Source organism: Cynocephalus volans, chromosome 6, assembly GCF_027409185.1.
Source record: "Cynocephalus volans isolate mCynVol1 chromosome 6, mCynVol1.pri, whole genome shotgun sequence".
Taxonomy (NCBI): domain Eukaryota; kingdom Metazoa; phylum Chordata; class Mammalia; order Dermoptera; family Cynocephalidae; genus Cynocephalus; species Cynocephalus volans.
This window is the reverse complement of record NC_084465.1, coordinates 49528118-49545339: the sequence shown is the minus strand read 5'-3', so window position 1 is coordinate 49545339 and position 17222 is coordinate 49528118. Positions and strand designations below refer to the sequence as shown.

General features: G+C 44.3%; 1 protein-coding gene across 3 annotated transcripts in view; it reads right to left on the bottom strand.

Annotated features, from left to right (window-relative positions):
• SRPK2 (SRSF protein kinase 2) overlaps positions 1 to 17222 on the bottom strand; it is a 248378-nt gene that overhangs the window by 4076 nt on the left and 227080 nt on the right. For all 3 annotated transcript variants that reach the window (XM_063098771.1, XM_063098772.1, XM_063098773.1), the window contains 4 exons: positions 13412 to 13512; positions 13189 to 13296; positions 8055 to 8124; positions 7325 to 7417 (listed from right to left, as the gene is read on the bottom strand). In XM_063098771.1, the coding sequence (XP_062954841.1) occupies positions 7325 to 7417; positions 8055 to 8124; positions 13189 to 13296; positions 13412 to 13512 (372 nt within the window). The remainder of the gene's footprint in view (positions 1 to 7324; positions 7418 to 8054; positions 8125 to 13188; positions 13297 to 13411; positions 13513 to 17222) is intronic.

Below are 17222 nucleotides of genomic sequence, written 5' to 3'. Positions count from 1 at the left end.
AACAGAAAATCATGCAGTATGCAAGATAATCCTAAACACCTACAGGTCCCAGATACAGGGCAGTACTGCAATATGACAGCACTGAATTGCCTCTAGAAAGAATGAATATGAGGATCATGTGGATATGTGGAAAAACTCTACAATGCCAAGTAAAAACAGGAAATAAACTCATCTGGACCCTATGAGTATATGTACAAATCCTTAGGCTCAATGTAAGAAGACATGATGTCCTGTACATAGTTGATAAGGTCACTGAAACACAAACCTCACGCCCAGCTGTACATCTACTGCTAACAGACGTGCTGAGTCAGCTCACAGGGGCCTCGAGTCCATTCACCAGCCACAGCCCCACACAAGACAATACAGCCACCTCCACCACTTAGAATAATAAAAATGAAATCATGAGACAGCAAAGCATACTTTAAAAACACTTTCTTACTATTTGCTCCCCCTATAAAAATAGCTCCCTAAGAAATTAAAGAATTTTTACCACGGTAATTTCTTTTCTTAAGAAAATATACAAAGATATGTTTCAGGAAATATACAAAGATATGTTTCGTGGAAACCAACTTTGCAGATAACTAGGCACTTAATTTTGACAATTTTTACTTTTTAAAGCCTGTTTCTAGTCTTTCCTGTGACTACAAACTGTCCATCTCAACATCCACTCTCACGTGTACATGCAAACAAGAGCTTAGCAAGCCGGGTGACTCTGCCATCAGGTGCTATTCCCCAGTAGCCCCTCAGGCTTCTGAAATTGCTCTGAAAAACACCTTGGCAGAGTCAAGGAAAAGTGCCAGCAAGAAGGCTGAGTGAGGGGTCCCCCTTTGGAATAAAAGCTTTATGACAGCATATGTATTTGCCAGTCCCAGATTATTAGAGTGCTTTTTAAGGAGAAAAGTTAAGGACTTCCATTATGGTTCTCTTTAATATTATTTTATGTGATCTGTGAAGGAAAATATATTATTTTGTCCATGAAATTCTAATATTCCAGAATTGAACACAGAAACATATGAGGTTTCATACAGTCCTTCATGGAAGAACTATAAAGCCAAATTTTGGTACTATATTTCAGTGAATACTGGTAATTATAAAGCAAATCATGATATAAAATAAATTAGGATAAATTTTAATAGTGTTCATGTAGAAACCAAACCTACCAACACACATCAGTACATAGCAACAGACAAGATTGAAGGAATTTGAAAAAGTAGACAAAGTACATGTAGGTAGATATTTAAGTCCCAACTCTGTATAAACACTACTTCACATCACATATAAAAATTAACTCGAAATGGATCAATCACAGACCTAACTAAAAGAACTAAAACTACAAAATTCTTAGAAAAGTAAATCTTTGTGACCTTAAAGTAGGCAATAGTTTCTTAGATGTGGCATCAAAAGCACAAGTAAAAGAAAAAGCATATAAACTGGAATTCATCAAAATTAAAAACTTTTGTACTCCAACTTTTACACATGTGCACTGAAGAGAAATGAAAACATACATCCACATGTTAATAATCATAGCAGCATCATTCATAATAGACAAGTGGAAACAAGCTAAATGTCCACCATCTGGTGGATGGATAAGTAAAACGTGGTACTACCCATACATGCAAAGAACGGAGTACTGATCCATGCTACCACATGGATAAGCCTTGAAAACATGATTCCATTGATATGAAATGGCCAAAATAGGCACATTCAGAGACAGAAAGTAGTGCTTGCTGGGAGAGAATAGAGAGTGGCTGCTAATGGGCACAAGGTTTCTTTCTGAGATAATGAAAATGTTCTAAAATTAGATAGTGGTGACACTTGCACAACTCTGTGAATATACTAAAAACTACTGAATTGTATACTTTTTAACGGGTGAATTGTATGGTGTATAAATTATACCTCAATAAAGCTATTCTTTAAAAAAGGATACAAAGCATACAACTAAATAACTTCAAAAGAATTCCAATGTTATGTTAATGCATGCAGTAAAAACAAACATCTCACTAATCAGAAGCTCAAGGTAAATGATACGGATAAACGGGATGAACTACATGTAATGGAAATTGCTTGACCCGTTACAGCAATAATTTCATTGCTTTTTGTATCATATGCTCAAATTTAAAATTGAATGATTAAAACACTAATTAAATCTGTGATCAGTTGTGTGACCTGTGGTTTGTTACTTCATGAAATGTCTCTGCTGTGTGTTCTGTGTCCCTACACTATGCCTCCAGGGCACAGCACTCTGGATATTGGCATCCTTCTGTCTGTCATTACAACCCTAGCCAGGGGGCTATTATCATGCAGCCTCCAAACAGGGCTGGGACAATAGGCAAACTGGAACATAAGGTCACCCTACTTCTAGCTCACAAAGGCTTCCATCCAAAACAAAGACTAGCTACAGGTTAATGTTTTTAAATTTAATAAGTAAACAGTTACCTATGCTGGCACTAATCTAGGCACCAGAGAAAGACTCAGCAGTAAAAGAGACCAGGCCCCTGCTGTCAGAGAGGTTATCTTTTTAGATCTCTTCACAGAGAAGGAAAAAAAGAAAACTTTTTATAACTTAGAATTAATCTTTTTTCTTTTTATTATTTTTTCTTTCTTAGAATTACTTTTTTAAGATGAAATTGTTAAAGTAGTTTATGTTTTAAAAGTTTTAAGACTCATTAACTAATACAAGAAAACTTTTCTTAGTTATTTCTACAAAGTCAAACTCACACTGAGAACAGCCCATCTCAGTGTCAGGCACAGACATGGACAGACCTTCCTTCCCAGTGTTTCCAAAGACAAGGGGCCCTCAGGGAGCACCCCACAAGTTCATAAATTGCTCTAATGCCCTCGCAGCTGTAGTACTGCAATGATTGAGAGTCTCTCTAAAATGTGAAGCCAAGAAAATGAGGCGGTGACAATGCCCAGCCTGCGTGGGTCAAACGTCCACAAAAGAGCTCTGCTCTTCATAGCAGTAAGAGAACCTGCTCATTTTTAGGTAATTCTGGAGATAAGTTAAAAACATTCTTAAAAGTTTCAGCTCAAATAGTAAATATTAAGAATACAGAATATAGTAGTATTCGGTTCTCAGGGTCCCCTGCACTGTCCCCTCACTATTCTATCTAGAGTATTTCTGACGCTGTCCCTGACACAAAAGGAAATGTGGATTTTATGCTGCTACACAGAAGCTTCTTGCATGTTGTCCTTCCGAAATTTTCAATTGCATTTGAGGTTTTTAGTCTGACAGACTTACCTGTGCACATGACCCACTCACATATATCCCAACACACCATTTAAAAAAAAAAAAAAAAAAAAACTGTCTCCTTTGATACTTCCATTCTTAACACAGCAAGTTTTATTAAAACTAATGGCTACTGATGGGTCAAAAGAATGTCTGTTTAGCAGCCCAATGAGGTCTGCTCTTGGCTGCATTGTTCTTCCCACCATCACCTGAGGTCTGGGACACTTCTAGGGGACCACCCACTTCTTGGGGACAGGACAGGAACAAAATCCATGGAGGCACTGATTTCTATTGGGTCACATCTCAACACACTTGTTTCTTAATGGTCTTTGGTAGTTAATGTCCACACTCGAAGGAATAACCAGCAAATTAACGTTAATATGGTGATTACATTCTCTGCCCAAAAATCCAGCTCAATTTTTAACTTCCTGGCTAAGGAATGATTCATACTAGTAATGGTGGTTACTTCTTGAATTATGAGCAAGAAGGTAAAATGTCAATTAGCTGTATTTGATGTTTAGCTTTAAACACACAGACCCGACTGCCTCTCTGGCCCCATGGTGGTGATAAAAATCTGCTTCCCACCAAGGAGGACAAAGAACAGGACACGTTCCTGTTAAATTACTCTCCATCCCTAGTTGATTTCAAATGTGACTTAAAAAAATTAACAGCAATTTAAATTTTTGCTTTTCTCTTTATCAGTTCTGGCACAAAGGCATTTTAAATGGATACACTTTAAGATTCCATTATTTCCAAAAGGTGTATTCACATATACTTCAGGGAACATGCCAAAACACATCTCTTATGCAACAAAGCATTCCTCTCATCCTGAGGGACATGGTGACATCTATTTTCATGACAGGCCTTCATTCCTCATAATATTATTCCTGTGACTTCTGAAAAAACCCTAAGTCCCTTCTGATCTCCTTGGCTATTATAAATAAACAATAATCAGGAAAGAACCAATCCCCAGTCATTTTAGGGAATTCCTTGCCTAGTCATAAATTCTCGCTTACATCCAAAGGAAGTTTAAAAAAAAAAAAAAGACTCTGTTACCATGGTAATACTGAGTCAAAATGTTTTTTGTCTATCATAAAGGACAATGCCAAACTTTAACTCTTCAGGTCACCTTCAAACAAGCTGTTCAAAAAGAACCAAGCACACAAGCCCTACGGCATGTGGGGTGGTGGTGACAGCAGCTTATAGACACACACCTACAAGCTGTCCCAGGAGCAAGGGTGTGGATGGGAGGGCCAGTGTGAAAGCTACCTTCCAGCCATCAAGGGCCACAGGACTGGCAGCACTCGCTGAAACCAACCACCCATCGGATGTCATCAGATGTCACTCATCACCTGTCCTTTGAAGAGGGCCCCTGCCAAACAGGTTTATCTGGTTCAGGTTCCAGGCTGGCACTCAGCAGGTGCTGTCACTGGTGGCTCAGCACCAGGCCAGGAGCAAAGCTTGACAGGCAGGAAAGCCTGGGAGAAGCTGCCTCCATGAGTAGCTCCTAACCCCTGACTTCATTTTCTCATCATTCAAGGCCCCTCCCTTTTCTTCCCCCTGTTCCCCATGCACAGTATGTGGCCTCCAACCAATAGACAACGGGCAAAGAAAAATGCACAGCCTTGTCACTCTGAGTGGCTCCTTGCTGCTGAGCAAAGGTTTCAATTAAAGGAATAATCCCTGCGTGCCTTTCCTGACTGTCATCCTCACCACACCAGATATCCGTGGTGGAAAAGGAGGCTCTCCAAGCCCAGTGCCTCAGGCCTTCTCTCCCCTCCAGAGCATCCTCAGGTCAATCCTGTTCTCCACTTCCACACACAGCAGGCTGATGTCTCGCAGGCCACCCCCTTGCCCAACTTGAGCTCACAGCAAGTCACCTACCAGCCACACCCCCTGGGGGACAGGCCATCTCTCATAGCCTCTGGAAACGTTCTGAAATGTGGGAGGAGGAGTCTGCCTTCATTAAAATAAACACAATTCCCAAGCACACTGAATCCCAGGCCACAATAACCCAGAGCTTTCCCTGCTTCAACCATTTTCAAATAACATTTTCTGGGAGTTTCCTGGGCAAACTCAGTCTGCTCTCTCAGTAACACTACTGTTAGAAATTCACAAGCTTACAGTGTTTTCCTGCTTATAACTTTGCTTCAGCAACAACAACAACAGCTATACTGTGCCAAGTGCTGCACAGCAAAGCTCTTTGACTTTCCACTAACAGCAGCACAACCTGAAATAACACCCCATTGACAGATGAGAACACGTAAGCGCTCAGGTTACACGCTGCGTCCCAGTCTCACAGCAGGCTTACACCCCAGCTCCATCTCTTGAAGCAAAGCCATTTTGTTGCCCTTCGCCCTACTTGGGCCTGTGAGCGTCTCTGTGTGGGCAGGAGAACATTGTACCTGGCTCACACGACCCAGGCTCAGGGACCAGATTCTCAGGACCCAAAATTAATACGGACTGTCTGTTTCCTGTGATAAGCCTTAAAAAGGTAATGAGAAAAATTATATCTAGTTACATATTTCACAAGTTGCCTTCACTGGGTTATTGCAGAAAAGGGCGAGAGAGAGGTACTGTGCCCAAACGTGCCCCCATTTGAGGAGCAGGAAACCACTATCTTCAGCACAGTCAGTTCTCAGGTCTCATGCATTTAACAGGAAAATGTAACTTAAAGGATAAAATAAGAACCAGTTAGCTGAATATCACCGAAGTGTATAATAAAGAATTATTACTCTACAAAATTCCTTATCTCATAGGAAAATAAAAAAATTCGTTCTCCAAATTTGGCTAAAGCAGGGGAGACAGAGTAACTGGGACTTTCAGAAATTTCTAGAAACTCCATGTCCTATCCACATCAATTTTAAAAGTTCTTTATTAAAGAGTGTTGCAAGCAAAAAAATCTAAGCTGAAAAAAACATGAATTAAGAAGAGGACCAGCCGTGCTCATCACAAAAGAATACAGCACTTGAGAGGGGGGTTCTTTAAAAAAATTTTTCTTGGGGCATTCGGATTTTAAAAATTGTCAACTAGGGACTGCACAGCAAACGAACAGTTGTTCAGGGTCATGCCAAAGGAAGATCAGCAAGAACTACAATACCAAAATAAATCACCTATAATATAGTGTGACATAACACAATGAGAAAATGGGATTTTATTTATATGAATGTAATGTACATAAGATTTCACAGTCCTACCCCCGCTATATACACAGCTGAGAAAGACCAAAGAGGATGCCCCTGGACATTCACTGAGTCCAGTCTCTAGGCTTCCCTCTGTTCCACTACAGAGGAGTCTATTAACACGGAAAATGGAAAAATAAGTCCCGCTGGTTTCTATGAATCATTTAAACTCCTTTTTTACAAATACCCAAATATACAGATTGGTGCTTGGAGTAGGGTAGGAGAGAAAGGATTTTAGGGAAGTTGTTCTCTTACAAAACTCTTATTCCACAGATAGCAGTTGGTTCAGATTTATTTCTTGAGACCTTTCTTCAGCAGAATTCCCCAGCTGTAAAAGTCCAGATCCTTCTCCATTGCCCAAACACGAATGCACAATTTTTCCTTTGGGGAGAGGATTATGCTGAAAATTAGTGTTGCATAAATACCGTTACCTTTTCTGGTGAAAAACTCCTTGGAATATTTCCCCACCATAGCGTATTTTCGAGGGACTTTCCCCAGCAGTTCAATGATCAATGCTATGTGATCTGCATTGGGAAACATTGCCAGCAAAACAGAAACACACGACAGTTTAATCAGTACACTGCATGCAGACACTACCACCGCCCGCGCAGACAGAAACAGAGCGCGACCTGAATGATCGAAAATACAGGATTTCCCCACGCTGCCAATTCAGGGCCTAGAGCTGGAGGGCACCCAGCTGTTAGGGCACTGAGGAGAAGTAGGTGCACAGGGTGACCACAGCACAGGGCCAAATGAGGTTTTCCCCTGACATCTTGTTAATCAGCATAGGAATTTTGCTGTGTTGCTTTCTGAATTTAGGAGAAATGCCTTTGTCACCATTAATGCTACAATCAGCAGCTGCTATTCCATTTCTGTCTGCATCGTGGCGCTTTTCAAAAAGAAGAGGTACTACCTCTGCGATTGAAGAATTCCCGAGAATATTTTCCAGATAGAGCAAAGTGCCTTGGGATACTGCCTAGCAGCTCTATGATGTGGGCTATGTGGTCTATGAAGGAGAGAAAAAAAGGATATGGGAATGGGAGGGGTAAGGGGAAGGATGGGATAAAAGAAGAGGGGGAAAATTGAAATTAGTAAAAAATCAGAAATAGATTCAAATCAACAATGTCTGCAGCACATCCATGCAGAGGCTGTGGGACGGGCTGGCTTTGGCACCATCTGGAACACCACCAGTGGCCAACTGCCAGCTCACCCCAGGCTACCCCAGCATCACAAGCAAACAAGCATGGAGATGGTCAGGTTTACAGATGGAATTCAAGCCAGAATTCCCAGGTTTTCAACTCAGCTCCCAAACAGGACAGAGAAATGGGCAGCGGCTCGGTGGACAAAAGCCCCATGGGGAGGCTTTGGGTTTCTCCAGGCCAGCTGGGCGCCTACCCCGGGGGGAGGCCTGCAGGGGAGGGCACCGAGCCACCTGAGGCCCCTCCTGAGCACGCCCGTGCCAGGCAGGTTCTGCCCATTCACTGACACTGAGGGGGCATTTCAAACTCAAAGAAAAAGCTTCTGAATTTGGTGTTTGAAAACCAAAATATGGCTCTATTTCAGTAAAAAAATACAATACTCTCTAAACGTTGAGGACTAGCAGGAGACCCAGACTGAGGAACACAGCAGGCAGCAATACTCACCTTCATCTCTGGAATAGTCTTCCCCAGAATGTGGTTCAAACAAATAATCTCCTGTTGCCAGCTCAAATGCCTAGGATATAACAGATGACATGCTAAGCGCTTCACAGAGACTGGCCCCCACGTCAGCAACTTCTCCTCCTTACAGAAGAGACGTACATTTTATAAGGATCTGAATCAAACCACAGAGCCTGCTAAAAGGGCTCAACAGCAAGTTTTTCCTTTCTTCCAAAAAGTTCAAAGAAGCTTCAGGAGTATTTTTACCACTCTTCTCCTGGAAGAGATAAGGGCTATGTATTCTCTTCATTTTTCAGGAAGCAAACTGAAACACCAGGAGGTCTGCAGCCGGGCTGGGCTGAGGCACTGTACTCGTTCTACAAATGGTAGAACGAGGGTTCAGTTCAGGCTTCGAGCAGGCCCATCTGGCTGCACAGACCACCCTCCACCACTGGGCTAACCTGACCCCTGTACAGCACATGCTGCTGCTGCTTTCTTTATGCAAGACCTTCACGGATTAGTAACCAAGGACTATTTCATTGTCTCATCATCTATTTTCATTATCATTTCATTCATTTCTGACTCCACCAAAGGAAAACCTAAAACCAGAAAGTACCCTCCCACTCTGCCCCTGGGGCCAGATGAAGCAGATTGCCTTGCAGACCCTCTGAGGAAGCCAAGGAGAGGTGCTTCCTGGGTCAGCACCAGCTGCCCTCAGAGTGCCAGCGTGTGGGGAAGGCCATTTGTTTCCATTTCCCTTGTTCTCAAACAAAGCTCAGGACCATGAGTGCAATTTGATAACAACACACAAAGACAGTAACTGCTCTTGCTCTGCTGAACAAATACCATGTTTTTAAAATTAAAAGAAAAAAAAAAAGAATAAGCTACATCCCACTTCCGATTGTTCCCATACTTCCAGGCTGAATGAGATCCTCCTGCTCTGACAGGCGCTCAGGGAGCCTGTCCCCCCTCGGTGATGACTACTCCAGCACCCACTCTCCTGATGGCCCTGGGGAGCCATCACTGAGGACAGTTCACTGCATCAGCTGCCCTCTCTTCCTTTCAACGGCACAGAGCACTGCAAATGTACCCTCACGGGAAGACCTTCTGCCTGGGGAGCGGCCATCTCTCCTAGCAGCAGCCGTGAAAACCAAGAGTGGGCACGGTAGCCCAGGACCCATCCTTTCACCTTTCTTTTCTTTCCTTCCCTTTCCCTTTCTTTCTTTCCTTTTAAAGAAAGACTGCATGTGAAGGAGGAAAGCAGGTTGGCAAGACTATTGCCAGTGGCCCCTGCGAGGAGCACTAGCTCGTGAGCTCAGGACCCCATCCCAAAACAGACCTAGGTCTGAGCAGGCCAGGGATCTGCCAAGTCTCGCCTGGGCAGAGCCAGTCATGGCAGCGCTGCAGAGGCAGGAAGGTGCCAGCAGAGCATCCGAAAGGCCCTTATAGCCAGGGCCTCCCCTCAAACAATGGAGACGTCTGGGCCCAGTACAGATAGGGTAGAAAACCTCACATTTGGCCCCAATTACAAGTGGAAAGACTGAGTTACATATTCAATGGCCAGAAGAGTCTTTCTAGCCTGGGAAACAATTGACTCAATACCTTATAAGCTAAGAGAAAAATGTGAAAAGCCTAATGGTAGGAAGACGACTTGAGAAGCCAACTAGGTGGTAGTTCCAATGAAAGCTCCAGCTGCTCTTAAACCCCTTAAGTCCTGTACTCACTCTTTTAATTAATTGTCAAACATATTTCAGTCTGGTCATGTATATTTCTTACTGCCTAACACCAGGACATGTCAGCTCAGTGTTCTTTAAAGGATGATCATTTTGATTAGCACCCATGTACTTCCAATGAAACATATAAAGAAACCTATCAATGAAATGATTTTTTCAAAAAAGGAAGAAGAAAAATGGATGCTTCCTTGGAATAATATATATCCTAGTTCTCTAGAGAGTGACTAAATTTTCTTAACAAATATGACATGCACAACAGGGCAAACGCACATTAGGACAAAAACATTGACCTCTGTACTTTACAAAATGCTTTTATGCTGGCTTCTATGAAACTATGAAAGATTACTGCCTTGGACTCAATAAGTTACTCTCAACATAACCTTTATTATTATTTATTTTTAATACTTGGGAACTTTGGACTCCTCCTTCTGTACTTGGCCCAGTCCCTATGGGGGGCTTTCCCCTGGACCAAACTCTGCTCTTGGATTCTTGTGAGACCAGGTGCCTCTTACCTGACACATCTTCCCACGCCAAAGTGCCTGTTCTAAATACATAAAGCCACCTATTTGTTCTGTGATGAGGCCCGTGCCAAAGTTTGGTGGAGTTTGTCAGAGTGGCTTTTCTGGTTTCTATGGCACTGACCAGACTCAGAATGGAGGCCATAAAAAGTTACCTATCCAGGACCAGCCCCGTGGCTCACTCAGGAGAGTGTGGCACTGGTAGTGCCAAGGCCGCGGGTTCGGATCCTATATAGGGATGACCGTTGCACTCACTGGCTGAGCGTGGTGCAGATGGCACCAGGGCAAGGGTTGCGATCCCCTTATCGGTCAAAAAAAAAAAAGTTACCTATCCAGGGATTCTGACACACAAATACAGAAGAAACACTTCAGCTCACACAGAACTTTCGGATCATTCACACTTACTTCCGGATGGGCCCCAAAGGAAAAGAGACCCAACAACCGACACATCCAGCTACTTTGCCTCACTTCACTGTGCTTCTCCAGCTGCAGAACCAAAAGCCCTGCTTCCCTGCCAACAGCAACGGCTCCCCACCAGCACATGGATGCTCTCATTTCTAACTGAGTCTCTGTAAGATTTGATGCTATGTATAAAACTCAAAGGACTGTAGGCTTTACCACCAAGAACAATCTGTGGCTTTATTACAGCTTCGTTTTATGAGGTCAAACTTTATATACTGTAATATTTTTAAACTTCAACAAAAGGGTGGGGGTGGGGGAGTCACTGCCTCATCTCCGCTAGGCTCTAGAAAGCACAAAAGGGCCTCTCAGCCATGACTTTTGGGTGTGAGGGGTGGGCTGGGAATGAAGGCTTACCCCTTTCCTGAAAAATCACCCTATGACAACCAACGGATTGAAAAAAACCCTCACAAGTAGCCCTAGCAGCAGTAAGGGAGCTTATGCTTAATTCTTGGGACGGGGGAAAGGTGAAAGGAGATGAACGGTTTTCCTTAGGAGCCTGTTATTGATTATTTATGCCACTGTTCACAGCAACAGCACTTCAAGATACTGGCAGGGCAGGGAGATTGTGTGAAGGGACAAATTCTTATCTAGTGGAAGGCAGGACAGACAACCTGGTAAAAAACTGCACTGACAACTCCACCATTATCCCACTACATCTGCAATTCTGTCCTATTTTTCTGGTTATATAATCAAACTGAATACCCAAAGTTAGAAGCACAGGATTTCAGAGTTGAAAGAACTCTTAGTGTGGTTTGACCTCACCACATCCTGAAATGGTCCACAGCTCCAGCTGTCCAAATTTCTCCCTTCCTACTGGCCTCACGTCTCCCTCCCGCAGCTCTCCTGCCTCCCCCTCATCCCAACCTCGAGTCACGCACAGGGGGCAGGTGTCTCCAGCACACCACCGTCCCCCAAACTTAAAGTAGCTGTCCATGCCCAACTTTCTTTTCCATACCTATCTAAGGCAGGGACTTGGTTTTTGATACTCACAGAAAACTTTTACATTTGTTAACGATTTTAAAATTATCATCTGGTATTATACATAAGAGCAGGGAGGGAAAGAAAGGCACAGTGTCTCAGATCCATTTGGCCATATCTGCTGCCTCAGATCATGCTAACTTGAAAGACACAAAATATCTACTTCTTCACATCTCATCTTGTACCATCTGCTTAACACAGTGCTTTGCTTTAGCATTAGAGGACATAAAATACAGTAAATTCAAAAGAATTTTTTTTTTTTTTTTTTTTTAAAAGATGACCGGTAAGGGGATCTTAACCCTTGACTTGGTGTTGTCAGCACCACGCTCAGCCAGTGAGCAACCGGCCATCCCTATATGGGTTCCGAACCCGTGGCCTTGGTGTTATCAGTACCACTCTCTCCCGAGTGAGCCACGGGCCGGCCCAAAAGAACTGTTAAATTAACCTTTGAGTAACAAGATTATCATGTTTGCTCTGCATTGCTTTTTCAGGGAGAAGACCAGAGCTAAGCCTTATATGTAAGTCCTGTCATTTAAGCATCAGAGGAGAACTTGGGTAAAAAAACAACACGAAAGAAGAAAAGCACAAAACCCTCCACATGTGCAGCCCCTCCCAGCAGGGGTGCACAGGAGCGCCCACTGCCAGAGGTGCTGAGCTGGCTCAGGGCTGGAGCCCTCGTGCTCATCAAGGCACAGGTTTGGAGGAAATGACAGGAAGACACACTGTTGGGGCTTGGGGAGAGTGCAGACACAACTACACTCGCCATGCACAAAGCCGGAAGCAACAACGTTGTGGTGCCGCCCTGAAGAAACATCGCCCATGTTCTCTCCCACGACAGACTCGGTCAGAAGCTCCGGGTGCCACTGCTGCTGCCTCTGAAGTGGGTGGCCACCCTATAGCAATGGGCCAGAACACTCTCCAGGTTCTGCTTTATAAAGAAAGAGAGATGATGCACTGGTATCCAGGGAAATAAATCCCTTCCTTGCCGGGGAGGAGATAAGGAACCCGTAGCTTTGGCTGATCTGGCAGAGCTCCAACCTTCCAGCCTCAGATAATCTTCCCCTGAAAGCTGGCTCTGCCCCTTCCTCCACGGCGGGAATGAAGGGGAAAGGTCATGCAACCTGCAAGAGGAATTACTTGAAGTTACTGTGTCACCACAGCCGAGTCTGACTCTTAAGAGCTGTGGGCTGAGCAGGGCCTTAAGAAGAGACCATCCCTCATAAGAACAAACCAAACCAAACACAAGAAAAAACCCAAGGCATGCCTCAGGAGAATTATTCTGATTCTTAAGACACTCAGGGTAGCTATCTTCCCCTCACCCATCCCACAGAGGACATCCCTCACAGTCAGAAACACTGAGACCACATGCCCCAGTGAGACTCTGCCCACCGAGAGCCATAAAGGTATGAGCCGATTCACACAGAAGAAAATGGCAAAGGCCGTTCTTACCATACATGCCGTACTCCAGATGTCAGCAGGCGTGCTGTAACCTGCTCCTATTAAAACTTCTATGGACCTATACTGACGCGTCTGGATGTCTTCTGTGAAGTGTTTATGCTGAAAAGGGACAGACTGCATTACCATGGAGGAACACAGACATTAACAAAGAAAAAAAAGTGTCTTCTCGCATAGAATCATGACCAAAATGTTTTAGAAAGAAAACTCCACTTACCACCCAACAAGCATTTCCCAGGTCAGCAATTTTTACTCTAATTTTATCTGCATTCCGTGGATCCAGGGGATTCACCAACAAGTCAGCTGCCCGGGTTTTTGCTGGCATGAGCAAACAGCAGGACAGTTAGTGATTGGGATAAGTGGTTTGCACGTGTGAGAACAATGTTTCCAGGTACAGAGTTCCCGTTTCTAAAGACTGATGGGATGATCATGTAGGCCTGGAATCCCGTAAGCTGAACTCAACCAGCCTCCATCTCCAGAAAACAGTCCACCAAAGCAAGTAAACTGAGCTGCCTGGAGGACCCCATGGACACAGCCTTGCCCCTTCTCCTTTTATTCCAGATATTCCTTCCCTGCTCCATCCACCCCAGAACAAGCCAGCCTTGCTGCACTCCCTGTCTGTATCTCCGTGGTCCCCTCCCTCATGGGCCGCATCTAGCTCGTTGGTGTATTCCTACAAGGAACACAGAAGTGCAGAGAGAATGTTGCATGCACGGCCATTCACTTCCTGGTGATTCGCGGTTTGCCTGACTGTGCAGGACTGACTGCAAGGCCCCTGGTACCTCCTCTCAACACTCACATCATTCCCTACATCTCCCACTGCATGGGCTGAGCGCACAAAGACCTCGCAGGTTAGATGATGGTAAATTAACAAATACAGATTAAAGGCAGGGACTAATTTATTCTGGTTTCATTTTAGACAAGGAAGACTCCAGACAGAGGTCTCCTGAGATGGCCTGGGCCATAAAAGCAACCTCTGAGGTCATTCATGAACTTGTCACATACTCAGGGCACTCTTAATTCCAGGGTGACCCCAATGGAATCTCAACAGCAGGTATACGGCCAGGCTTCCCAGGGCTTCTGTGCCAGAAGAGCTTCTCAGATAAGCCTAGACAATGCTTGAATGAAACACAGTTAACAGGGGGCAAGTGACAAAGAAAAATAACATGGAGAGGCCCAGAAAGAAAACCCTGAAGTGAGTCAGCATCTTCATCACCAAACCTCAGACTGACCTACAAGCTCAGACTTTTGTTAAGGACAAAATGTAATCATGGCTTTTATTTAGTTCAGAACTAATTCTGAAATGACATTTACAGACTAAACAGAAAAGCCTGCTCAATGCAGAACACTGAACAAGAAACCCTTTTGTCCACTCAAAGCTGGGCCCTGCTGAAATGGACTAAGCCTCTCTGTGGGTACCCCTGCGGTGCAGAACCATGGCGCTCGAGGAAGTTCCAATTCCTCAGCATGCTCCGTACAGGCAGGAAGGCCAGCTTTGCTGGGCACTGCGCAGGCTGGGCTCCCAGGTCCTAGGGCACCCACTGAGCTTCTGAGGGGTCTCCAGAGGATGCTGAGAGAGTTCTGGCCAATGTTGTTAACACTCAAGACCTGTTCATTGGACTTGTGAATCAACCTGGGTCAACCTGGGCCAGCTGGACACAGATGGTCCCCCTTCTTGCTACCTGCCCTGTGAACACTTCCATCTTTATAAGGATGCTGATCCACAGTGCGGCCTCACCAAAGGCCAGGCACAAGCTGAGGAAAGGAAACACAGGAAACAATGAGAAAGACAGCAGCCCTGAGACCCACAAGAGAAGGCAAAAGGTATGCACTGATAATGGGGCTGAGAACAGAGTTCCGGGATAAACAAAAAAACGCTGACCCAATGGATAAATGGACCATACTAGAAATGGCTAGATGAATCTTTCATATTGTTTAATCAAGGAGAATCAGCAGGAAGGAAAATGGAATTTGAGGTTTACAGAACTGGATCCAAATCTAAGTTTCAGCAACTACAAGTTGTAACACTGGCAAATGACTTGAACTCTTTGAGACTCAGATTTTAGGAAAGGAGGAAGGGGAAGGGACTGCTCCTCCTCACCAAAGAAACAGAAAACAAAACATTCAAACACAGAAGAGTCAGGACAGTGGCTGGCAGACTGGCCAGATCCAAAGGCTTCACTCTGAGTGACCAGTTGAGCCACCCACTGGGGTCTGAGGCTCCTGCCTGGTCAGTGAGGGGCCAGAGGGCAGCAGAAAGAAGACTTGCCCAAGGACAAGCCCCACTTCCACACTCAGACCAAGGGTCTCATGACAGAAGAAGGTGAAGCCACAGCGGACATATGTGGTCACGAACCATAGGAAGATGTGGTTTCTTTTCTCCATTAGGATGGGTAACTGTGAGCTTGCTGTCATCTGAAGTGGAAGGAGGTGATTTATAATCTACCACCCACACCTAGCTGTTTCTAAAAGATGCCTCCCAGGAGCTGCATAATTCAATTAAGCTAGAGGAAATATACTTTCAAAGACATATCACCACACATTTAATTACAGTTTCTTTGTAGTTAATACCCCTCATTTATGTTCAGGGAAGAAAATCTTTTTGGTGACATGCTGCTATCCTCCTGGATCAGGTTTGTAAATAGGTATCCAGCTCACACTGTGTTCCAAATGACACCAGGGAATTTATTTCAATAATTTAATTGTATAAGAACACAACAGGAGGTAAAAGAGATTCTGCTTGTATTTCTGACTTTCTGTTCTCAGTGTGATAGTTCCTGTACTAAGGTACCTGACTACAACACCCCAAAAAGCCCATTTCAACACAGGAATGGTCATGCTCACTGTGTAGTCATTCCAATTTTGCTTCGCCTGGGAATCAGATCACCTCCTTTGATTAAGTCATCCTGTGGCGACCTGTCACAGCTCTTCCTTCTCACTGGTAATGGTAACACAGAGGACAAACTAGAGCTGTCTTTCTTCCAAAATGAAAAGAATGCAATGGCTCCCTGCTTCCACCAAGGAGGGAATAAGTGGAAGACTTCCCTTCAGGAAGGGCTGGGGCCCTTAGGTCACTTTCTGAAAAACCAGCCTCTAGGTGACACTGTGGTAACTCATGGCATGAGAAGCTATCCTAGAAACTAGTAAGATGGCAGCAGCAGTACCTCAGCATGATGAGACAGCTGCCATCATGTGGGTGCAAGGCACTGTCCTGGGTACACACTAACTCTTTATATTTTAAAACATCCTACAAAGAAGGTATGAACAGCCTCTCTATAAGGAAGACCAAGGAAGCAGCAGAACTAGGAGATTTAATGTCAACGCCTGATCCATTCATTCAACAAAATTTTTTGTAGGGCTATCTTGGCACTAGGACCACAGCATGAAGACACACCACAAATTAGGAAACTCATATACTGGCTGGAAATACGGGCAATAAAGTAAATACATGAGTAATTCACACATCATGTCAGGCAGCTATAAATGCTATGAAGGAAAACAAAGCAAAGAAAGGACACAGATAATGATGAGGGTACTCAGGGGAGGTCTTTTCTGAGAATGTGACATTTAAGGAAAGGCCTGAAAAAAGGAAGGCATGGAGGGGGAGAAGTTCTACGCAAAGGAGACAGGAAGCGCAAAGACCCCGAGGCAGAAACAAGTTCACAATTTTGAGAAACTTCAGAAGGAAGCCAGTGTGAGTGTACAGAATGAGCCAGGGACACAGAGGTGGGGGTGGGGGTATGACAGGGCAGATGACATCGCAGAGCTGCCAAGGAACACACGGCGGAGAGCTCGTCAGCTCTAGTGAGGGGTGGAGGATACCACAGGGCATCATTCTTCAAGAGAAATACAGTGGAGATCAATTTTAGGGGGGAAAGGGAAGATAATGGTATATAGTTTAAAACAGATAATGGTATATAGTTTAAAACAGAGTGGGAACTGAAATGAGAAGAGTCGGAGGCTGTATTATCATAGCCTAGGAAAGAACTGACAGCCACACAGGTCAGTGCTGGGTGACACTGAAAGGA